Source organism: Drosophila suzukii, chromosome X (genome assembly GCF_043229965.1).
Source record: "Drosophila suzukii chromosome X, CBGP_Dsuzu_IsoJpt1.0, whole genome shotgun sequence".
Classification (NCBI taxonomy): Eukaryota; Metazoa; Arthropoda; class Insecta; order Diptera; family Drosophilidae; genus Drosophila; species Drosophila suzukii.
This window is the reverse complement of record NC_092084.1, coordinates 13,198,631-13,217,361: the sequence shown is the minus strand read 5'-3', so window position 1 is coordinate 13,217,361 and position 18,731 is coordinate 13,198,631. Positions and strand designations below refer to the sequence as shown.

The following is an 18,731-nucleotide window of genomic DNA, read 5'->3' as shown; positions in this document are numbered from 1 at the left end:
CAAGTCTGTTGGTTAGTCCAAATGGTGCGTTTCTGCTTTTTGTTGTTATTTTTGTTATTTTTTCTGACTTATTTTTGTTTTGAATCGATCGATATAAAGCCGTCGATAGTTTTCTTCTCTTCCTCTTCGATTTCAGGAGTACAGGTGGAAAGACATCGATATTAACATCGATATCATCGATGTTTTCTAAACATCGGCTGGCCAACATCGATGTTTCTCCACCTCTACCGCACCGGCTCGTTTTTATGAATTATTGAAATATATTATATAAGGATGATGCGGAGTGTTATTAATCAGTTATTGGGTCTGAGGTTGGTACAAAACCCATTGCCCCTACTGGACATTACTTCATTTGTGTTTCCTCATTCAGGCTTAGTGGAAATTGTGGGGTTACGATTACCCAGGTGCGTGATAAGGGCCACTTGAGCAGACCCCGACTTCGGAATCCCCAATGGTTTTTGCGCAAGGAAATCACAGTATGTTTTCTATTTATATTTGCCTTCAAACAAACCAATTAACCGAGATCCAATACGACAGAAATACGATGACTTGATGACATCAGAAAACAAGCAGTTTGTCAACGAACTGGGCAGTGATAACTTTGGCGTTCCTGCAGTTAAGAAGGAGAACTTGATCAACACCAAGGAGGCATCTGCGAATGAGGCGGTGTGGAACCCAGGTTTAAGGAGGTGCGGCGTTATAGCGCGGAAGATTGGACAATATCCCCTGTGGCTTAAGAATGGCGAACGGATTCGCACCACGCTGTTGCAGATTGCGGACAACCATGTCATCAAGTACATTCCTCCGGAAGAGTATGTACCCGCCCAAACTCCCAATGTCAAGAATCTGCACAAGCGCGGCTGTATTCTCGTTGGCTCCGAGAGCACAAACCCAGCCCTTCTGACCAAAGAATACACTGGATTGTTTCGGGATTCGGGTGTTGTGCCCAAGAAGAACCTAGCACGATTCATCGTTTCTCCAGAGGCTCAACTTGAGCCAGGCACTCCTCTAAATGTAAACCACTTCGGCATCGGTGACTTTGTCGATGTTCGAGGCAAAACGTAAGTATATTGCAATATTTTATTAATGTATCAAAATAAGTATACTTTATTTTCTAACTCATTAACTTTCTTACAGAGTTGACCATGGTTTCCAAGGTGTGGTTAAGCGTCACGGATTCAAGGGCATGCCAGCATCTCACGGTGTCACGAAGACGCATCGACGTGCTGGTAATATTGGCGGAGGAGGCGAAAAGGGCCGCGTCTGGCCTGGTACCAAGATGCCCGGTCATATGGGAAATCGGTGGCGCATCATCAAGGGCCTTCGTGTGTGGCGAATAAACACGAAATACAATGTTATGTGGGTGCAAGGCAGCTCAGTGCCCGGCCCCACTGGCGGCCTGGTCTATATATACGACACAATCTTACCGCTGCGAAAAAATAAGGAAGCCCCGCCGTTCCCAACGTTTTATGGAGAGACACAGCAAGGGGCTGATGATATATGGTATGAAAAGGTGCACAGCTTCAAAAACGAGTCTATAACATATGAAAACGAATAACGTTAGTACTTAAGGTATTATAGAAATCTAATTTGTTGTTTTGAAAATAAAAAAATTAATTTTATACACAAGAAGTTTTTAGAGTTGATCTTTTGCCATTATAACATATTCCTGTTTTAAATTAAGTCGATAGACGACTTCTCAGCTGGAAACAGCCAGCTGTCCTAGTCTTATATGTCTTGCGTAAAGCGCAATACATCAACCTTAACTATACTTTTTTTTTATTAAAATACAAATATTTAAACTTAATCTTGCTACGGAACAGTGTTCCACTTCAATCGTTCCTATTTGGAAGCGCTTCAAATTGATAACACAGTACATCGATAACTTATCGGTATTCCAATCAGGTGTTCCATCCGCGGTCCGGTCCGGTCTTATAAAAAAAATCGTGCCGGGTTATGTTATTTATTTGTAAACAATTTGTATATAATTTAAAGTTCACTTTTTCGAACTACAACCATGCCCAAGGAACAGTTTCGCGCCTCTGCGCTAAACAAAAAGATGTAAGTTGTGGCTTCAATAAATGCAAATTAGTAAATTAACCAATTTATGATCAGCTCACATGTGCAGTTTGGAATCAGCGGCGCGGATGAAATCCAACAGGAAGCTCTGGTGCGGATTATCTCGAAGAATCTGTACCAGGCCCAGCGCCAGCCCGTTCCCTATGGAGTCCTGGATCGCCGGATGGGGATAAGCACGAAGGACGCCATGTGCGAGACCTGTGGCCAAGGGCTGAACGAGTGCATCGGCCACTTTGGCTACTTGGACTTGGCGCTGCCCGTCTTTCACATCGGACACTTTCGCTCCACCATCAACATCCTGCAGATGATCTGCAAGGCATGTGCCCATGTGATGCTCAAGCCGGAGGACAGGCAAATATACGAGAAGAAGCTGCATAACCCCAACTTTTCGTACTTGGGCAAGAAGGCCCTGCATGTGCAAATGCTGGCCAAGGCCAAGAAGGTGACCAAATGCCCGCACTGCGGCTCACCGAATGGTGGGGTCAAGAAGGGCCCGGGCCTACTGAAAATACTCCATGATCCCTACAAGGGACGGAAGGTGGACTCGTTGTTCACCAGCAACATGAACGAAATGCTCCGCTCCACGGAGTCGAATCGTGACCTAAACACAGCGCTGGGCAACTACAGCTCTGCCGAGGAGCTTACCCCACTCATGGTGCTCGACCTTTTCGAACAGATCCCGCAGAGCGATGTAGCCCTGCTGGGGATGTGCTCACACGACGCCCATCCAAAGCACCTGATTGTCACTCGAGTCTTTGTGCCTCCCGCCTGCATTCGACCCTCGGTTCTGTCAGAAGTTAAGGCTGGCACCACAGAGGATGACCTGACCATGAAGCAAAGTGAAATCCTGCTCATCAATGATGTAATTCAGCGTCACATGGCCACCGGCGGCAAGATCGAGCTCATTCACGAGGACTGGGACTTTCTGCAGCTCCATGTGGCTCTGTATTTCCACAGCGAAATCAGTGGCATTCCAATTAATATGGCACCAAAGAAAACGACTCGTGGAATTGTTCAGCGTTTGAAGGGAAAGCAGGGCCGCTTTCGTTGCAATCTATCGGGAAAACGAGTAGACTTCAGTGGGCGTACTGTTATTTCACCAGATCCCAATCTAATGATCAATCAGGTTGGTGTCCCAGTGCGTGTGGCGAAGATTCTCACATACCCCGAGCGCGTGAATCCAGCCAATATGCGTCACATGAGGGAACTAGTGCGTAATGGGCCAAGTATGCATCCGGGCGCCAATTATGTGCAGCAACGCGGATCGAGCTTTAAGAAGTACCTCGCCTATGGTAATCGAGAGAAGGTGGCCCAGGAGCTCAAGTGCGGTGACATCGTGGAACGTCATCTGCGCGACGAAGATATCGTTCTGTTCAACCGTCAGCCCTCGCTCCACAAGATGTCCATTATGTGCCATCGCGCCAAGGTGCAGCCACAAAGGACATTCCGCTTCAATGAATGTGCTTGTACGCCTTACAACGCCGATTTCGACGGCGATGAAATGAATCTGCACTTGCCACAAACGGAGGAAGCAAGAGCTGAAGCCCTCATTCTAATGGGCAATCAATCGAATCTGGTAACTCCGAAGAACGGTGAGATTCTAATTGCCGCCACACAGGACTTTATAACTGGAGGCTATTTGCTGACCCAAAAGGAGGTCTTTCTTACCAAGGAAGAAGCCATGCAGTTGGCCGCTTGCTTCTTGGCCAACGAGGACTCCACGATGCACATAAAGCTGCCACCACCTGCTCTCCTTAAGCCGCGACGTCTGTGGACGGGCAAACAAATGTTTAGCTTGCTAATGCGACCCAACGATGACTCGGAAGTGCGTCTCAACATGGTCAACAAAGGGCGAAACTACACGCGTAACATGGATCTGTGCAGCAATGACTCTTGTAAGTGGTGCTAACTGAGTTATTATGATTACAAATCAAGGTTAATATTATTTATTTATATTCCTAGGGATCCACATACGCAACTCAGAGCTGATGTGCGGTGTTATGGACAAGGCTACTATGGGCTCTGGTACTAAACAGTGCATATTCTACTTGCTGCTCAGAGATTTTGGGGAACTACATGCTACCAAGGCCATGTGGAGATTAGCAAGGGTTCGTATATATAACTTTGAACTTGAATAATTAGGCTTTAGGAGTAATGTATATAATTACCACAGTAATATTTGTGTGCCATATATTTTTTTTTATTAAAATCAGTTCAGACTTTATACAACACCCACTGTATTCTGGGCAATAAAGCTCAGATAGGAGGTGAGACGTACATAACCAGAGGGATAGCTTGCGGTACATTGATCCTCAGCGACGAACGAATTAATGCCGATCTGTTGCCATTGTCCGGTGGTGGTGTTGAATATGATCAGAGGGCCGCCGGAGTCGCCGCTGCAAATGGACATGTTGCTTCCTCCCAAGCCAATGGCGCACATGGTCGATTCCAGCACGACGTCAGTCCCAAAGATGGGTTCGCATCTTTGGTTGTTAATGATCTCCACCTCGGCATACAACAGTTCCAGCGAATAGTCCAGATACTCGTCGTCCATCAGTCCAAAACCTGCAATGACTGCCGTAGTGCCCACAAAATTCTCCGACCTCTGGGACTCTGTCACCAATTTTATGGGCTGAATGCTAGTTGAAAATGTCAGTGCCTCCGGGAGTTTTATTAACGAGACATCGTTATTCAAATTTTCATTGTAGTTTGGATGCACAATGATGTTCGTGGACGTCATGCTCTGAGCGTTTTCATTGTTCAGCTCCACGCTACCAAAGATTAGAAAAACAGAGGCCTGGCCAACTGTGCAATGGGCTGCCGTCAGCACACAGGTGGAGGAAATGATGGATCCTCCACAGAGTAGATCGTCCCATTCGTCCCTCTTCAGAATGACCTGCCAGGGAAATTGACCAAGTTTTGCCTTGGTTCCCGATATGATTCTTCCTTGCTGTCGAAATTGAACTAATCAAGTATATCATTTCCTATACACTGGCTTTGACCCGCTATGGTCACTACTTACTATTGCGGCTGCTTCAGAGGATCGCATTAGCAGCCCAAGAACTGTAAGCCCAGCTAATAGAATTAGCGCGATGGACTTTTCGTAATTCACCGCCATGTCTTCCTGCCTGGTGCTCTGTCGGAAGTTAACTTAATTAATTTCACACGACTCAATTCCTTGACTTGCCAGCTAGCTATCTTTTATCTCTGTATTTTGCACGAAATTTTTTTTAACATTGTGACTTTCTGATAAGATTAACTGCTAACTTAACTTAGTAAATTCGACGTAGGTCTTGCTCTTACATTATAGAGCGGTATCTCACTAATTCCATTGTTGTTAAAGCTGACATTTAATTACTTCTACGAACACGAATTGTTTGTGATTGTTTTCTGGGAACATGAATTGTTATAAATTTGTGACTATTGCTTCAAAATTAGTAGCAACCGTACAATATGTTGTAGATGGAGGGTTATTTATACCCCTTTAAAGGGTATTCTGATTTCAGGCCATCTAGAGTATATGCCATTCTCTACCTAGAGGGTAAATATTAATTAATATTTGCCATAACTACAAGGGTATTTAAACTTCGACGAAAGTTATTTGTTTTTGACAGTGACAGATATTGATTACACAAAGATTGAAGATAAAACGCACGAGTATTTAATTTTATTTTTCTATTTGCTAACTTAAGATAAAATTCTATAAGTAAACATATTGCATTTTTTTGAGCACTAGTTTAAAATTAGTAATATAAATTGTTACATTTATTTATTAATAGACCAGACTGACAACAAACAGCCATGTGGTTACACCGCATATGCTTCCAAACCAATGATATTTAAAGTTAACTTTAAAGTTTGTTCAACTAATCCCCAAAATGTATCTTCTTTTCAGATTGCATCGTACTTTTTGCAAAATCGCGGCTTCTCTTTTGGCATCAGCGACGTCACTCCCAGCAAAAAGCTTCTGCAACACAAGGAATTGTTATTGGAACATGGTTATACGAAATGTAATGAGTATATCGAAATGCTTAAGGCGGGCACCTTGCAGTGTCAACCTGGTTGCACCCCGGAGGAGACGCTGGAGTCCGTAATGCTGCGTGAACTGTCGGCGATTCGAGAGCAGGCTGCCAAAACCTGCTTTGCGGAACTCCATCCCACAAATAGCGCGTTGATAATGGCTCTAAGTGGATCAAAGGGTTCGAATATTAATATCTCCCAGATGATTGCTTGTGTGGGACAGCAAGCTATTAGCGGCAAACGAGTACCCAATGGTTTCGAGAATCGGGCACTACCTCATTTCGAAAGGCATTGTGAGTAGATGTGCTCTACTCTATTTCAAGCTAATTACAAATACAACTTTTACTTCAGCTGCGATTCCTGCGGCAAGAGGTTTTGTGCAGAACAGTTTCTACTCGGGCCTAACGCCCACGGAGTTCTTCTTTCACACGATGGCTGGTCGAGAGGGTTTGGTGGATACAGCCGTTAAGACAGCTGAGACTGGATATCTGCAGCGTCGTCTGGTGAAGTGCCTTGAAGATCTGGTAGTCCATTACGATGGCACAGTGCGTAATGCTGTCAACGAAATGGTGGACACCATCTATGGTGGTGATGGTCTTGATCCTGTTTCAATGGAGACCCGCAACAAACCAGTCGATCTGGTCCATCAATACGACAATCTGCGTGCCCAGTTTCCACAAGGCAATGATCGTGCGCTTTTGGGAGCCGAAATTCCGGATGCCTTGGAAAAACTTTTAAAGACGGCTGAGTTTATAGAATCCCGCGAGGATTTCAAAGCAGATGTTAGGTATGCTTTGTCCACTTGTCACTTAATCTTATCTTATCCATTTGTTATTGCAGAAACCACATTACCACTGTGTCCAAGCGCATTGAGAAATTGCAGAAACGTTATGATAAGTTTACAGACCTATGCCATCAGATTGAGTGCGTTACCGAAGCGCAGTTGCTGAAATTTGTCCGACGAATTAACGATCGATATAATCGAGCTGTTACGGAACCTGGCACGGCAGTTGGAGCCATTGCTGCGCAGAGTATCGGAGAGCCGGGAACCCAGATGACTTTAAAGACGTTCCATTTTGCTGGTGTCGCCTCCATGAACATTACCCAAGGTGTACCACGTATTGTTGAGATTATTAATGCGACGAAAACAATATCGACGCCGATCATAACTGCTGAGTTGGATAATTGCCATAGCATGGAGTTTGCCAGGCAAGTGAAGGCGCGCATTGAGAAAACAACGTTGGCAGAGCTATCTTCCTATGTTGAAGTCGTATGTGGACCTTATAGCTGCTACCTGGCGATCGGAATCGATATGGCGAGAATTAAACTGCTGGGACTTCACATAAACCTGGATACCATTGTGTTTAGCATACTGAAGTCGCGCATGCGTGTTAAGCCCACTCAGGTGGAGGCTGTTGCAAAGCTCTCACGGATTGTGGTTCGCGTGGAAGCCACTCGTACTGCTACGATAAATGCAGAGCTGGCTCGCCTGGCTCTCAATCTGCAGAATGTAGTTGTGGCGGGTCTGCCCAATATCAATCGAGCGGTCATTGCTGTGGATGATGCGCGACAGCCTCCAACCTATAAGCTGTGCATCGAAGGCTACGGCCTGCGCGATGTCATTGCCACCTATGGCGTGGTGGGCAAACGCACTCGCAGCAACAATATCTGTGAAATATATCAAACGCTGGGAATAGAAGCGGCGCGAACTATTATAATGAGCGAAATCACGGAGGTCATGGAGGGCCATGGAATGAGTGTCGATTGGCGCCACATCATGCTGCTGGCCAGCCAGATGACGGCGCGTGGCGAAGTATTGGGCATCACGCGGCACGGCCTGGCCAAAATGCGCGAGAGTGTCTTCAATTTGGCATCGGTAATGACAAATCTATATATTAACTAACTAAATTCATGTTAATGTGACTTATTTTTATCATTTCAGTTCGAAAAGACGGCCGACCACTTATTTGACGCAGCGTACTACGGTCAGACAGACGCCATTAATGGGGTTTCAGAACGTATAATCCTAGGTATGCCGGCAGGCATTGGTACTGGTATCTTTAAGTTGCTACAACATCATGAGGACAAGCAGGTTCCAGCTATTGAACCTACTATATGCAGTTCGTTGAATCTAGTGCCGAGCACACCTTAGCACACGAGCGGACCTTAGGACATAGCATTGATATTGATATTGAGCTGATTTGAAATATATTCTAGAATAATAAATTCATATTTTAATAAAATATTAATTTAAAATGCTGCTTTCATCTCATATGAAAGTTTGTATTTTTAAAACAGAATTCAATCGAAATTGGGATCATAGAAGGAAAGGTCAGGAATTATCTTATTTTTCTCTCTATCATAAAATAAATATTTAAGGCACCTAAATTTCTTATTCGATTTTTTTTTTGTTTGTCATTTATCACTCATTAAGTTTTTTTTCAATATGTATTCGGACTCACTGAATTTGATATTTTATAAAATCTTAGAAAAAATTACGTCTTCTAATATATATTTTATGACCGATACCTTTTTAATATGTAAAGTTTTGATTTTCGAAAAACCCGTTATGTACCACATCCCATCGTTCCCAGTGAAAATCTGTGTTTCTATCACTTTGTTCAGCTACGGTCACACTAACCTGCTGGTCAAAACAAAACAAAACAACGTGTTGTTATTAAAGTGAGTGATGGTTTTGATATCAGATGCTTTTGGCCTGGACGTGTACCCCAATGGGATACTGGTTGGTACGTAAAACATTTGCTAATGATTAATAAATAATATGGATATTAATAAAGTGTTTAAATACACATAGGACATGGAGACCAGGCGGTGTTGTACAGCTCGAAAGCCAAAGTCGAAATGCCGGTTCGACTGCGTGAAGGAAAAGTTCGTGGATTTGCGTGGAGTTCCTTAAGTCATTTACATAGATTATTATTGCTTTATAGCGAGAATGAATACTCCTTGATTTTATGCACCACCAGTTCTGAAAAGGAACACTTTCAACTCGTTTACGAGGGCGAAACCAAAGACTGGATTAATGCAGGCATGTTCTTGGATGATAATGATAGCGAATCAACTCATAAAAGGCGATTTGTTCTGCACACATCGCATAGTGCCATCCTATATCTGGAATATGATCTTAACACCAATGCGGACTGCAAAGTTCTGCAATTAGCTCGATGCACCGACAGTTCCATACTCTACTACACCAAATTACATGGTAATTCCTATGATAAACTGGCAATAATAAGCGGAAACGCCTTTGGAGAACTATTGATATGGCAAACGCAGTTTCCTATTGAATCTCAAGCCGAAACTATCATGAAAACATATCCCCTGCTTTTGCGTCTGCCAGCCCATAATGGCGTGATACACTCCATCGATTTCAATTTGGACTCTCAACTATTGGTAACCACATCGGATGATCGTTCGGTGAAGTTTTGGAATATACAGAAATCTGGAGACTGGACAACCGCCAAGATCAAGCCCATCTTTAGTTGTTTCGGTCACAGTTCACGTGTAATGTGTGTAGAAATCTTTGAAATAGGTAAGTTTACATAGTTAAGTATCTTAAGTCATTTCCTATAATTAATTTATCTTGCAGATGGTCAAATGCTTGTGGCTAGCGGAGGTGAGGATTCCTACATCTGCATCTGGAGTTTATCTGGCGAACTATTATTGAAACGCCGTCAACACTTTGGGGCACCTATTTGGCGGCTGGGCTTCAGTAAGGATGCATGTACCCTATATAGCACCAGCTCCACCGGTAATTTAGTCGGTCAAAGCCTTAAGGAAGTTCTCAATAGAACCAGAAATTCCCCTACCATGCTGAGTAACTTAGGCGAAGCCAATGAGTTTGTTAGAAACCTAAAGTTTGTAACGAATGAGATAATTGTGGGGTTGAGCAGCTCGAATCGATTGTATTACACCCGAATATTGCCGGATTCCTCTCATGAGAATAACTGGCTTATGGTTAAGGATTTTCCGTCGTACAAACGTACTGTCCTAGAAGTCTTCGATGGCATTATTGCCACCTGTGGTCATCGCCGAATAAGCCTTCACAGATATAACCCACAAACCAATGATTTCGATCAACTTTTTGATGGCATCAGGATGAAGGGCACCATACGCTCATTTCAGTTTTTAAGCAGAGATCTTTATCTTGTGTCCGATAACCTGGGCTACTGCCTGCTGCTAAAAACCCACCAGCTTTGCATAGACTCGCATATTGCCCTTTTCAATAACCGTGAGCCTTGGATAACAGCGGCTTTGCTCATTTCCGAAAAGTATCTCCTGTTGGGCAATCGTGAGGGGCATGTCATGCTTTACTACCGTAGTAGCACCGAAAACGACTTTCAATTGAAGGACACAATTAAGCATTTACACGGCAACATGGGCTCCAATTTCTTTAAATTGCTCAATCTCAATGATGAGTATGCCCATGTTGTGAGTGGTGGTCATGAGGCTTTTCTGAAGTATCTCCAAGTTAGATTGACGGACTGCTCGCTGCATGTGAGCCAACGCGAAAGTATCCCATTGGCTTGGGTCGAAGCATCACCATCCGAGGACTTAATCTTGGGATTTAATGATAACCACATTGTTGCCTGGTCCCGACAATACGATGTTCTTTTGCAACTGGCTTGCGGCGGTGGAAATCGATGCTGGGACTTCCGACTGAGCGATAATCAACTTTGCATAGCATATGTCAAGCAAAAGCGTGTGCTTTTCTATCGCAATTCGCTCTACAATAAAGTCGCTAATGAGATTAAAGACATACAACCCAATACCTGGCACACACGCAATTGCAACACCATTCGACTGCTTGCCCACAAGAATCAATCATTTCCCTATATTGTCTCGGCTGGCGATGATAATATCATAAAAGTCACGAAAGTAATGAATGATTCCTTGTTTCAATGTGCTGAACTGCACTCTCATATCTCAACTGTTCGTTGTCTGCAGACATATCTCTATAAATCAAAAGAGGACTCAAGGACATGGCTTATTTTTTCAGTTGGAGGACGATCACAACTGTGTATTAGCCAACTAAGCATAGATATGTCTCATAGGTGCCACATTACAGAGCTATCCACTCATACCCTGCAAAATGTAATGGAGACATCATCTAAAACGAGTACCATCGAGGCCCGACTCATGGCAATTGATATCGCCCAGCATTCTGTTGAGAAATATTTCTCCATATATGTTGCTGGCGCTGATGGAAACATAAGTCACTATCTCTGGAATGCAGAAGACCCCTGCCAACTCAATTTAAAAACTTTTGTAGATCTAAAAAGGTGCCCCCTAAGCATTCAGTGGATCAGTGGCCAGGAAATATTATTGGTCTCAACATCAAGTGGAGAAGTTTATGGTTTTGATCAGGAACTACAAACAATATGTGTGCAACTTCAACTCCATGTGACGGGTATAAATACCATCGATATATATGTGGATAAGAATCTCTTGCACATATTGTCGGGCGGAGATGATGAAAATATTAAATACACAGTACTCAATTTGGATACCAAAGATGTGGAGTACAAAACCGAGTTTCTGGGTCTTCACAATGCCCAAGTAAATGCTTTAGCCATACATTGTCCCACCAAAAAGATTGAGGGATCTGAAATGTATGCCTATACCTGCAGTATAGATAGACAGATCTATAGAATAGACCTCAAGACCCGCCAATACAATAGAGTTGGATATACGTGCATATCAGATGTTAAAGGAATGCTTATTGATGAATATCAGCGAATGTATTTTTATGGATGTGGCTTACAAATTAAGTGTAACTAGATGCTGTAAGTTATTTGTTATCTAATTAAGATTATAAAGTAAAATTATAATAAGTTTTGGTTAGGTCCAATAGGATAGTCGTGTTAAATGTTTGTCAAAATGTCACAGTGAAACCTGAACTGCCTTACTTGTCATTTTTGTTGTGAAACTTGACAAGTTTGTCTTGTCGTTTGTTAAAAATAAATGATAAGTTCCTTAAAATGTCTTGCAAAGGGTGGTACATATTCTGGTTGTTGGTTTGGAAGAATTTTCACAAGCAAAAAAATAACAAGCTAGTTCTACTTATATCAGTGGTCTTACCCGTGCTTGCGGCTCTATTGTTATTATTTTTTTGCGCTTCGCATAATCGATATCTGAGAGACTACTCGAAAAAACCGGAAGCCCAAGCATTGGAGTTCAGTTGGAGCTCGCTTATCGAGAAGATAGATGCGAGACGCAAGAACATGGTGAATAAACAGAAAGAGTAAGTTCTTTATAATATGATCATTAAATACTTTAAGATTAATATGGGTTTCCTTTTACTTTACCTTGCAGCTTTCAATATAACGTCTTCATACCGCAGACACGGGTGGCATTCGCTCCCAATAAAAATCCAGCCCTCCGAAAACTCATCGACGATGCGATGGGAAAACTTTCCATCGGCAAAGATAAGATTGTTAACTATAACAACTGCAGTGAATTGCGGACGCACGCCTCCGAGGAACATTATTTGGCAAGTGTTTGCTTCCGCAATGTGGATGAGTCAAAAAGTGGGCTACCTTCGGTGATGCATTTTGCCATAATGATGCCCTCGGAGCTGCGGAGCTATGAGCGCACCTGGATCGGCGACACCTGGAAGGAAAACCATATGCCGGTGGATCATAATCAGGATTCCGTCGAGGGACTCGACGAGAATGATTTCACGGACTATCTGCGAGAGGGATTCGTAGCCCTCCAGTACCACATTAGCTTGGAATACCTGCAGGCCGCATCCAAGGCAGCCAAATTGCCGGCGATCCAAATGCGCCGATTCGACGAAAACCCTAGTGTTAAACTCTCTGACGGAAAAGCCACTTCATCCATATTGATGATTCTGATTGGCTTTATGTTTCCTGTGGCCATACTAGTTAAGGTCTCTATTACCTTGATTTTATTTCTTGTTATAGTATTTAAAAATTCAACGATTTACCTACTCTACAAAATGATGTAACTTAGTCAGTCTTATAATAAAACCAATTAACTGCATTTGTAATGTTTATTTTGCTGTTTCAAAGAGATCTTATCTTTAATAAATGTTAAACAATAATTTCTTTTTTAAAGTCGGTTAAAAAAAGAATACCATTGCCTTTTAAAAAGACAAGAGTTTTTGGAAAACTCCATAAAGAAATTATTATGAAAAAAAGCCAACCATTTAAAAAATAAAACTTGGAATTTAGAAAATCATTAATCTTTTTTTAAGTCGGTTTATTAGAAAAAGTTGTATTTCCTTACAGAATAAACCTTTTCAGAAAATTCCTTAGAGATATTTAATTTAAAAAATGCAAATTCAGAACTTAGAATGCCATGAAAATAGGTTTTAAAGATTTTTTTAGATCATCAGGGACCCTTGACTTTTCTTTCACACATTCATTTCAGACTTGATAACCATTCATACACAAACACCTAAGCATCAGTTTTTAAAATCTTAAGTTAATATAGTATTTTTCCGTTTCTTCAAGTTGATTGTGGAGGAGCGCGAAGTTGGGCAGCGTTTCGTGATGGAGGTGAATAACGCCAGTCCAACTTTGCAGGTTGCATCCTGGTTCTTTAATAGCTTCTGCCAGTTACTTTTGGTCTTAGCTTTCATAACTCTTTTACTAAAGGTAATCTTTCTTATAAGTAGTGTGGTTAAAAGCTAACCCAGTTGCTTTCAGATTCAGTGGAATGGAACGTCGGCAGCATTTAATACATGTCCCTGGCTCATATTGCTATTTTTTCTCATCTCATATGGATTCTCTGCGACCAGTTTTATAATCTGTATAGCATCTCTAATGCGTAACTCCAGGATATCCGTTGTTATAGTACCGATTGTATGGATTCTACTGCCCCTTCCGTTTTTATCCGACGAGCAGCTGATGTCCAACCAGTTCCATGAGTTCTATGCCATTGCCACGGCAGTTATCTGCAATGTATCACTTAGTCGGGGTCTGAAGAAATTAATTTACCTGGAAGCCTATCCGGTGGAAGTGCCTCTTAGAAAATATTTGATGTACAAAGTGATGGACTCCGATTCCGGCCTTATAGTGCCCATTGCATACTTCTATTTACAGACCTTTTTTTGTATTCTACTCGCCTTGATCTTGGAAAACCAAACATGCATTTGGCTTGGACATCATTTTAAGAAAATGTGTAAGTGTTGCAAAACTTTGAAATTACATCGTAATATCTGGCCGGTGCGAGGACGAAAACCGGAAAACCCCGAGGCCATCGAACCGAAAAACGAGTCCCACATCTCTATAGAGTTTCGTAACGTTTGGAAAAAGTTTTCGAAAACGTTCGTGGTGGAGAATTTCACATTGAGCGTGCATCTTGGAGAAGTAGTGGCTCTATTGGGTCACAATGCATCCGGAAAAAGAACCATTGTCAAGATGGCATATGGACTGACAAAGCCCTTCCTGGGAGAGATCTTTCTAGCTGGTTTTAATGTTGCTACGCACAAAAGGCAGGCCTTCCAAAATTCCGGCATTTCCTTGTCATGCAAATCTTTGATCTCCGAGTTCACGGTGTTCGATCATCTGATATTCTTCTGTCAGTTGCGGGGTCTCAAAAGAACTGAGGCCAAAGTGGAGGTTATATCATATATACGCTATTTAAGAATTGAAAAGTGGGAAAAGTCACAGGTGAAGGAACTCACCATCGGACAGAAAAGAGTTCTAAATTCTCTGTGTGCTTTTGTTGGTCGAACCCAGATTGTAATACTCGATAAACCCTTCGATGGTGTCGATGAGGTTAAGGCCGAACTGTTCTTCAGCTTTGTGCAGGAGCAAAAGAAGAATCGCTCCATTTTCTTCACTACCAATAGTCCAAAAGTAGCCAGTGGTATTGCCGATCGTATTGCCGTACTCTCGAAGGGTAAGCTCCTAACTTTCGGAACCGAAAAAAGGCTGTGCAAGACCTTAAATGATGTATATAGACTGGTAAGTCCAAGTTAGAATCACCAAAATTTGTTGTGTTCTCTATCCCAATGTTTATTCAACAGACCCTATATGGCAATGAATATTGCGATTTCAAGGAGGTGCAAATCTTTTTGATAAATTTCATACCTGATACTGAGTTGGACTATACATTGGGGGATTTGGCAGTTTTTATAATCAAGCACCAAAACCAAGCTGAATTGATGGATTTGCTTGAGAACTTGACACGCTATAAAGAGGAATTGAATGTGAATAGTTTCAAACTTCAGGAGTGCAGCCTTGATATTATTTTATACAACCTATTTTCAAGTGACCAATCTAGTTTTCAATTCGGAGACTCAGAATCCCAGATGTTTACCATAAACAGAGAGCCCAGAAGGAGATATATCATCGCTTTGTTCCTGAATATTTGGGAAGTTCTTCGGCAACGGATGCTTAGAGACATACGGAACTGTTTTTTACCACTTCTGATACTCATTGTGCCGACTTTGGTGGTTCTCTGGACCCTTAGCATGCCTTATTTCTGGGATGAGTGCCAACAGCCGGAACTGATTGTTTTTCCCATAACTGATCATGAAAGCGGTATTATATTGATGCAACGAAATCTTTTCGAGAAAGATCTACTGGCGGCCACTGAGGAATTTGCCAGAACAGGAGTTACCGAAGTGAATCCCAAGGCTGATATCAAGAAATACATCTATAGTTATGAGTATGACAATAACTTGTTATCGGATTTGGATATTCTGGAGGCGGCCATATTCTCCGATGATGAGGTTGAGATACTCTTCAACAACAAGTGGCATTTCACGGCACCCGATTGTTTGGCCCTGGTAATGAATTCCCTGGCAGTGTAAGTTCATAATATATTCAATCTTATGGAATAATTATACATCTATATTATTTAGTGGTCTCATAGGTTTTGACTCTGGTATTAAGGTGGAACTGGAACCGCTGCCCTTCTCGACAGTCCACACCCTACAATTGCATTTTACCACCGATGGCATTGACCTGATATTCGCCACCTGTCTGAGCTTCTGTTTCTGTTACCTCTGGAGCTTACCCCTGCTCTACATGACCCTCAATCGTAATGGTCGCTATAACTATGTTGAACTGATTGCTGGAATGCGGATAAGCACAATGATAGTAGCTTTTCTTATATACGATATGTTGGTTGTGTTACTAGCCCTTTTTCCCGTGAATCTAGCCGTCCTGTTAATGCAGTGGGACATACTAATGGATACTGATATTATCTGTATGTGTTAATAGTTAGTAGTTACATTTATACCTATTCAATTTTTACCTGTTATGTGTTAGTGCTTTGTACCTACGTCTTGGTGGCCATTGCCCTCTGTGTGCTCAGCGTAAATATTTGGATATCAATTGGCATTTCGGATACTCAGAATGGCTATCTGATGCTACTCACTTTCTACTCATTCGGCATTGTGACTTACATAGCGCTTACCGAACTGCAACCCACTGTGGATCTCAATGCGATTTCCCTAGTATTACTAGACTTCCATCCGTTTTATGCCCTGTTGCATAATCTAATGCGCATTGCCAGTATATCGGAGAAGATATGGCTCTGCAGAGATCAGCAGATCTACGAAACCAGTGTTCACTCGGAACAGTGCCTGAAATTCCCCAACTGTTGTGGTGAGTCTTTCTGGTAAAATTACAAAAAAAATCGGAATAAGTTAAGAACCATTTCTTTATTCGTACACGTTTAGAAATATTCGATAAGAAATGATAGTCATTTTAATATATTCCTTTTTTATTCAATATAATATTATTATAATATAATATAATATAATATAATATAATATAATATAATGTAATATAATGTAATATAATATATAATATAATGTAATATGATATAATATAACATAGAACTTACTCTTACACTTATCTTATCTGTGTATTTTCAACTTAAAAACTGTTCTTAAATGGAAACCTTTTCTATCCTTGTTTAGATCCCAATGCCCAGCAGTTCCCCCTTTTTCGATACCTAGCCTGCGTATACATATTAACCGTAGTGGTTTGGATCTGGATTTATATATGCCTCAAGTCGCGAGTGGTAAAACGCAGACCTCGACAAGGAAAATACTTTTGGGATAGCGAGTAAGTTAAAATCGTTTTTTGATAATATAATATATATAATAAGCGCTATATTTCCCCAGTCCAGATAGCCAACACGACCAGAATGTTTTGCACATTTCTCACCCCAATGATCTCGAAAATACCTGGATATCAGAAAAGATACGTGTTGGAACTCTAGAACGTAATTATATAGAGTCCAAAGTTCTGCATGTAGAGCATTTGAGCGTGTTCTTTAACCTCAAGGCGGCTATAAAGCATATTGATTTTATGGTTAATCGGTAAGCAATGGTATTTTATTTTAAATTCTATATGTTACTAAGTAATCCACATCAGCTATCAGGTTTTGAGCATATTCGGGGCCAATGGTTCTGGAAAAACGGTTCTGCTGAAAACCATTCTCGGAATTCACTCACCCAGCTCAGGACGTATAATAAACTCGAAAAAAGTGCCGTTGAAGTCGGAAAACTTGGAAGGGTGCAATCTAATTGGTTATAGTGCTCAGGAGGTTCAGGTTTTTCAGTGGCTGACAATATGGGAGACTATACTTTTGGTACTGCGTATAAGAAGGTCGAATAGGAAAACCCTTCAGGAGGATGCTAGGACCTTGTGCCAAATTTTCGGTTTATACACGTATCGGTTTCAATCGCTTTCGGTGTGCAGTCGGGGAATACTTAAAAGACTGAGCCTTGGCATTGCCCTGATGAGCGATGCTGATCTCATCCTGCTGGACGATCCCTTCACCCATCTGGACGTCATCGCCCAGCGCACCGTGCTTCACGTCATCCACGAGTTGTCCCGCCGTGGCCATTCGGTGATCTATACCTGTTCCGATACCCAGTTCTCGAATTCCGCCCTGCGAATGGCGGCCCTTAGTTATCCGGGAATCGCTGCCATTGGAGAGCGTCAGGAGTTCCTGCAGAACTACTACACATCGTACTATGTCGTTGAGACCCGGATCCATTTTCCCGAACTGGTGGGTCCCCTTGAATTCGATTCCTTATCGGGGGAATCCGAGGAGGAGCAGGAGTATGGATTGAAAACAGAGGAACCCCTACGCTTCAAGCACCATGAGTACTCTACGGCGTGTAATGACAGCGAAGATAGATGGAAGTATCTACAGCTATGTCTCCTTATCGAAAAAGCATTCCCCCATGCAATTATCAAGTGAGTGAGAGAACCCTAACTATGTGTATCCTATTTTCTAATCTCATTCTATATCATTACAGGACTGTTAGCTTACCGAAAGCCTGTTTTTGGCTGTCCAGCAATATGTACTCTATGAGTCAAATTGTCAAAACTCTCGAGCTTAACAAACAACATTTTTATTCATTTGCAATTTCCCAGCCATCAGTCAGTTCCATTTTCCTTGCCATAAGTCCCCAGAAAATACATAAGAAGAAATTTTCTTATTGAGGGTTTTTTGAAACCCAAATAAAGCTTCTTATTTCTGTAATGTATTGTGATATACAAATAAAGTGTTGTTTTCTTTAAAAAATATTTCAATTTTAAAAATATTACCAATTTGGGATCAAAACTAGAGTTATTATAGGATTATAAAAAACATTTGATATGAAAACCAACGGT

The 18,731-nt window shown here is 41.9% G+C and overlaps 5 protein-coding genes across 5 annotated transcripts; 4 read left to right on the top strand and 1 right to left on the bottom strand.

The window, feature by feature from the left end:
* Positions 1–158: 158 nt before the first annotated feature.
* Positions 159–1,632, top strand: mRpL3 (mitochondrial ribosomal protein L3). The gene is made up of 4 exons (XM_017086569.4): positions 159–311; positions 371–476; positions 538–1,061; positions 1,138–1,632. The coding sequence occupies exons 1-4, from the start codon at positions 274–276 to the stop codon at positions 1,556–1,558; spliced, it is 1,089 nt and encodes a 362-aa protein (XP_016942058.2). The 5' UTR covers positions 159–273; the 3' UTR covers positions 1,559–1,632.
* A 269-nt stretch (positions 1,633–1,901) lies between these two features.
* Positions 1,902–8,399, top strand: Polr3A (RNA polymerase III subunit A). Its single transcript, XM_017086896.4, has 7 exons — positions 1,902–2,061; positions 2,116–3,974; positions 4,042–4,187; positions 5,975–6,392; positions 6,451–6,886; positions 6,940–7,975; positions 8,042–8,399. Exons 1-7 carry the CDS (start codon positions 2,018–2,020, stop codon positions 8,249–8,251), a joined length of 4,149 nt encoding a protein of 1,382 aa, XP_016942385.2. The 5' UTR covers positions 1,902–2,017; the 3' UTR covers positions 8,252–8,399.
* On the bottom strand, positions 4,258–5,216 carry LOC108019148 (brachyurin). The gene is made up of 2 exons (XM_017086897.4): positions 5,102–5,216; positions 4,258–5,029 (listed from the first exon to the last, which is right to left on the bottom strand). Exons 1-2 carry the CDS (start codon positions 5,195–5,197, stop codon positions 4,301–4,303), a joined length of 825 nt encoding a protein of 274 aa, XP_016942386.2. The 5' UTR covers positions 5,198–5,216; the 3' UTR covers positions 4,258–4,300.
* A 297-nt stretch (positions 8,400–8,696) lies between the features above and the next one.
* Positions 8,697–12,099, top strand: LOC108019195 (tRNA (34-2'-O)-methyltransferase regulator WDR6). The gene is made up of 3 exons (XM_017086971.4): positions 8,697–8,846; positions 8,915–9,649; positions 9,707–12,099. Exons 1-3 carry the CDS (start codon positions 8,789–8,791, stop codon positions 11,896–11,898), a joined length of 2,985 nt encoding a protein of 994 aa, XP_016942460.2. The 5' UTR covers positions 8,697–8,788; the 3' UTR covers positions 11,899–12,099.
* LOC108018849 (phospholipid-transporting ATPase ABCA3) lies at positions 12,099–18,634 on the top strand. Its single transcript, XM_017086437.4, has 11 exons — positions 12,099–12,361; positions 12,433–13,009; positions 13,596–13,739; positions 13,791–15,053; positions 15,116–15,900; positions 15,956–16,302; positions 16,365–16,703; positions 17,021–17,168; positions 17,228–17,425; positions 17,481–18,311; positions 18,374–18,634. The coding sequence occupies exons 1-11, from the start codon at positions 12,099–12,101 to the stop codon at positions 18,558–18,560; spliced, it is 5,082 nt and encodes a 1,693-aa protein (XP_016941926.2). The 3' UTR covers positions 18,561–18,634.
* The last annotated feature ends 97 nt before the right edge of the window (positions 18,635–18,731 follow it).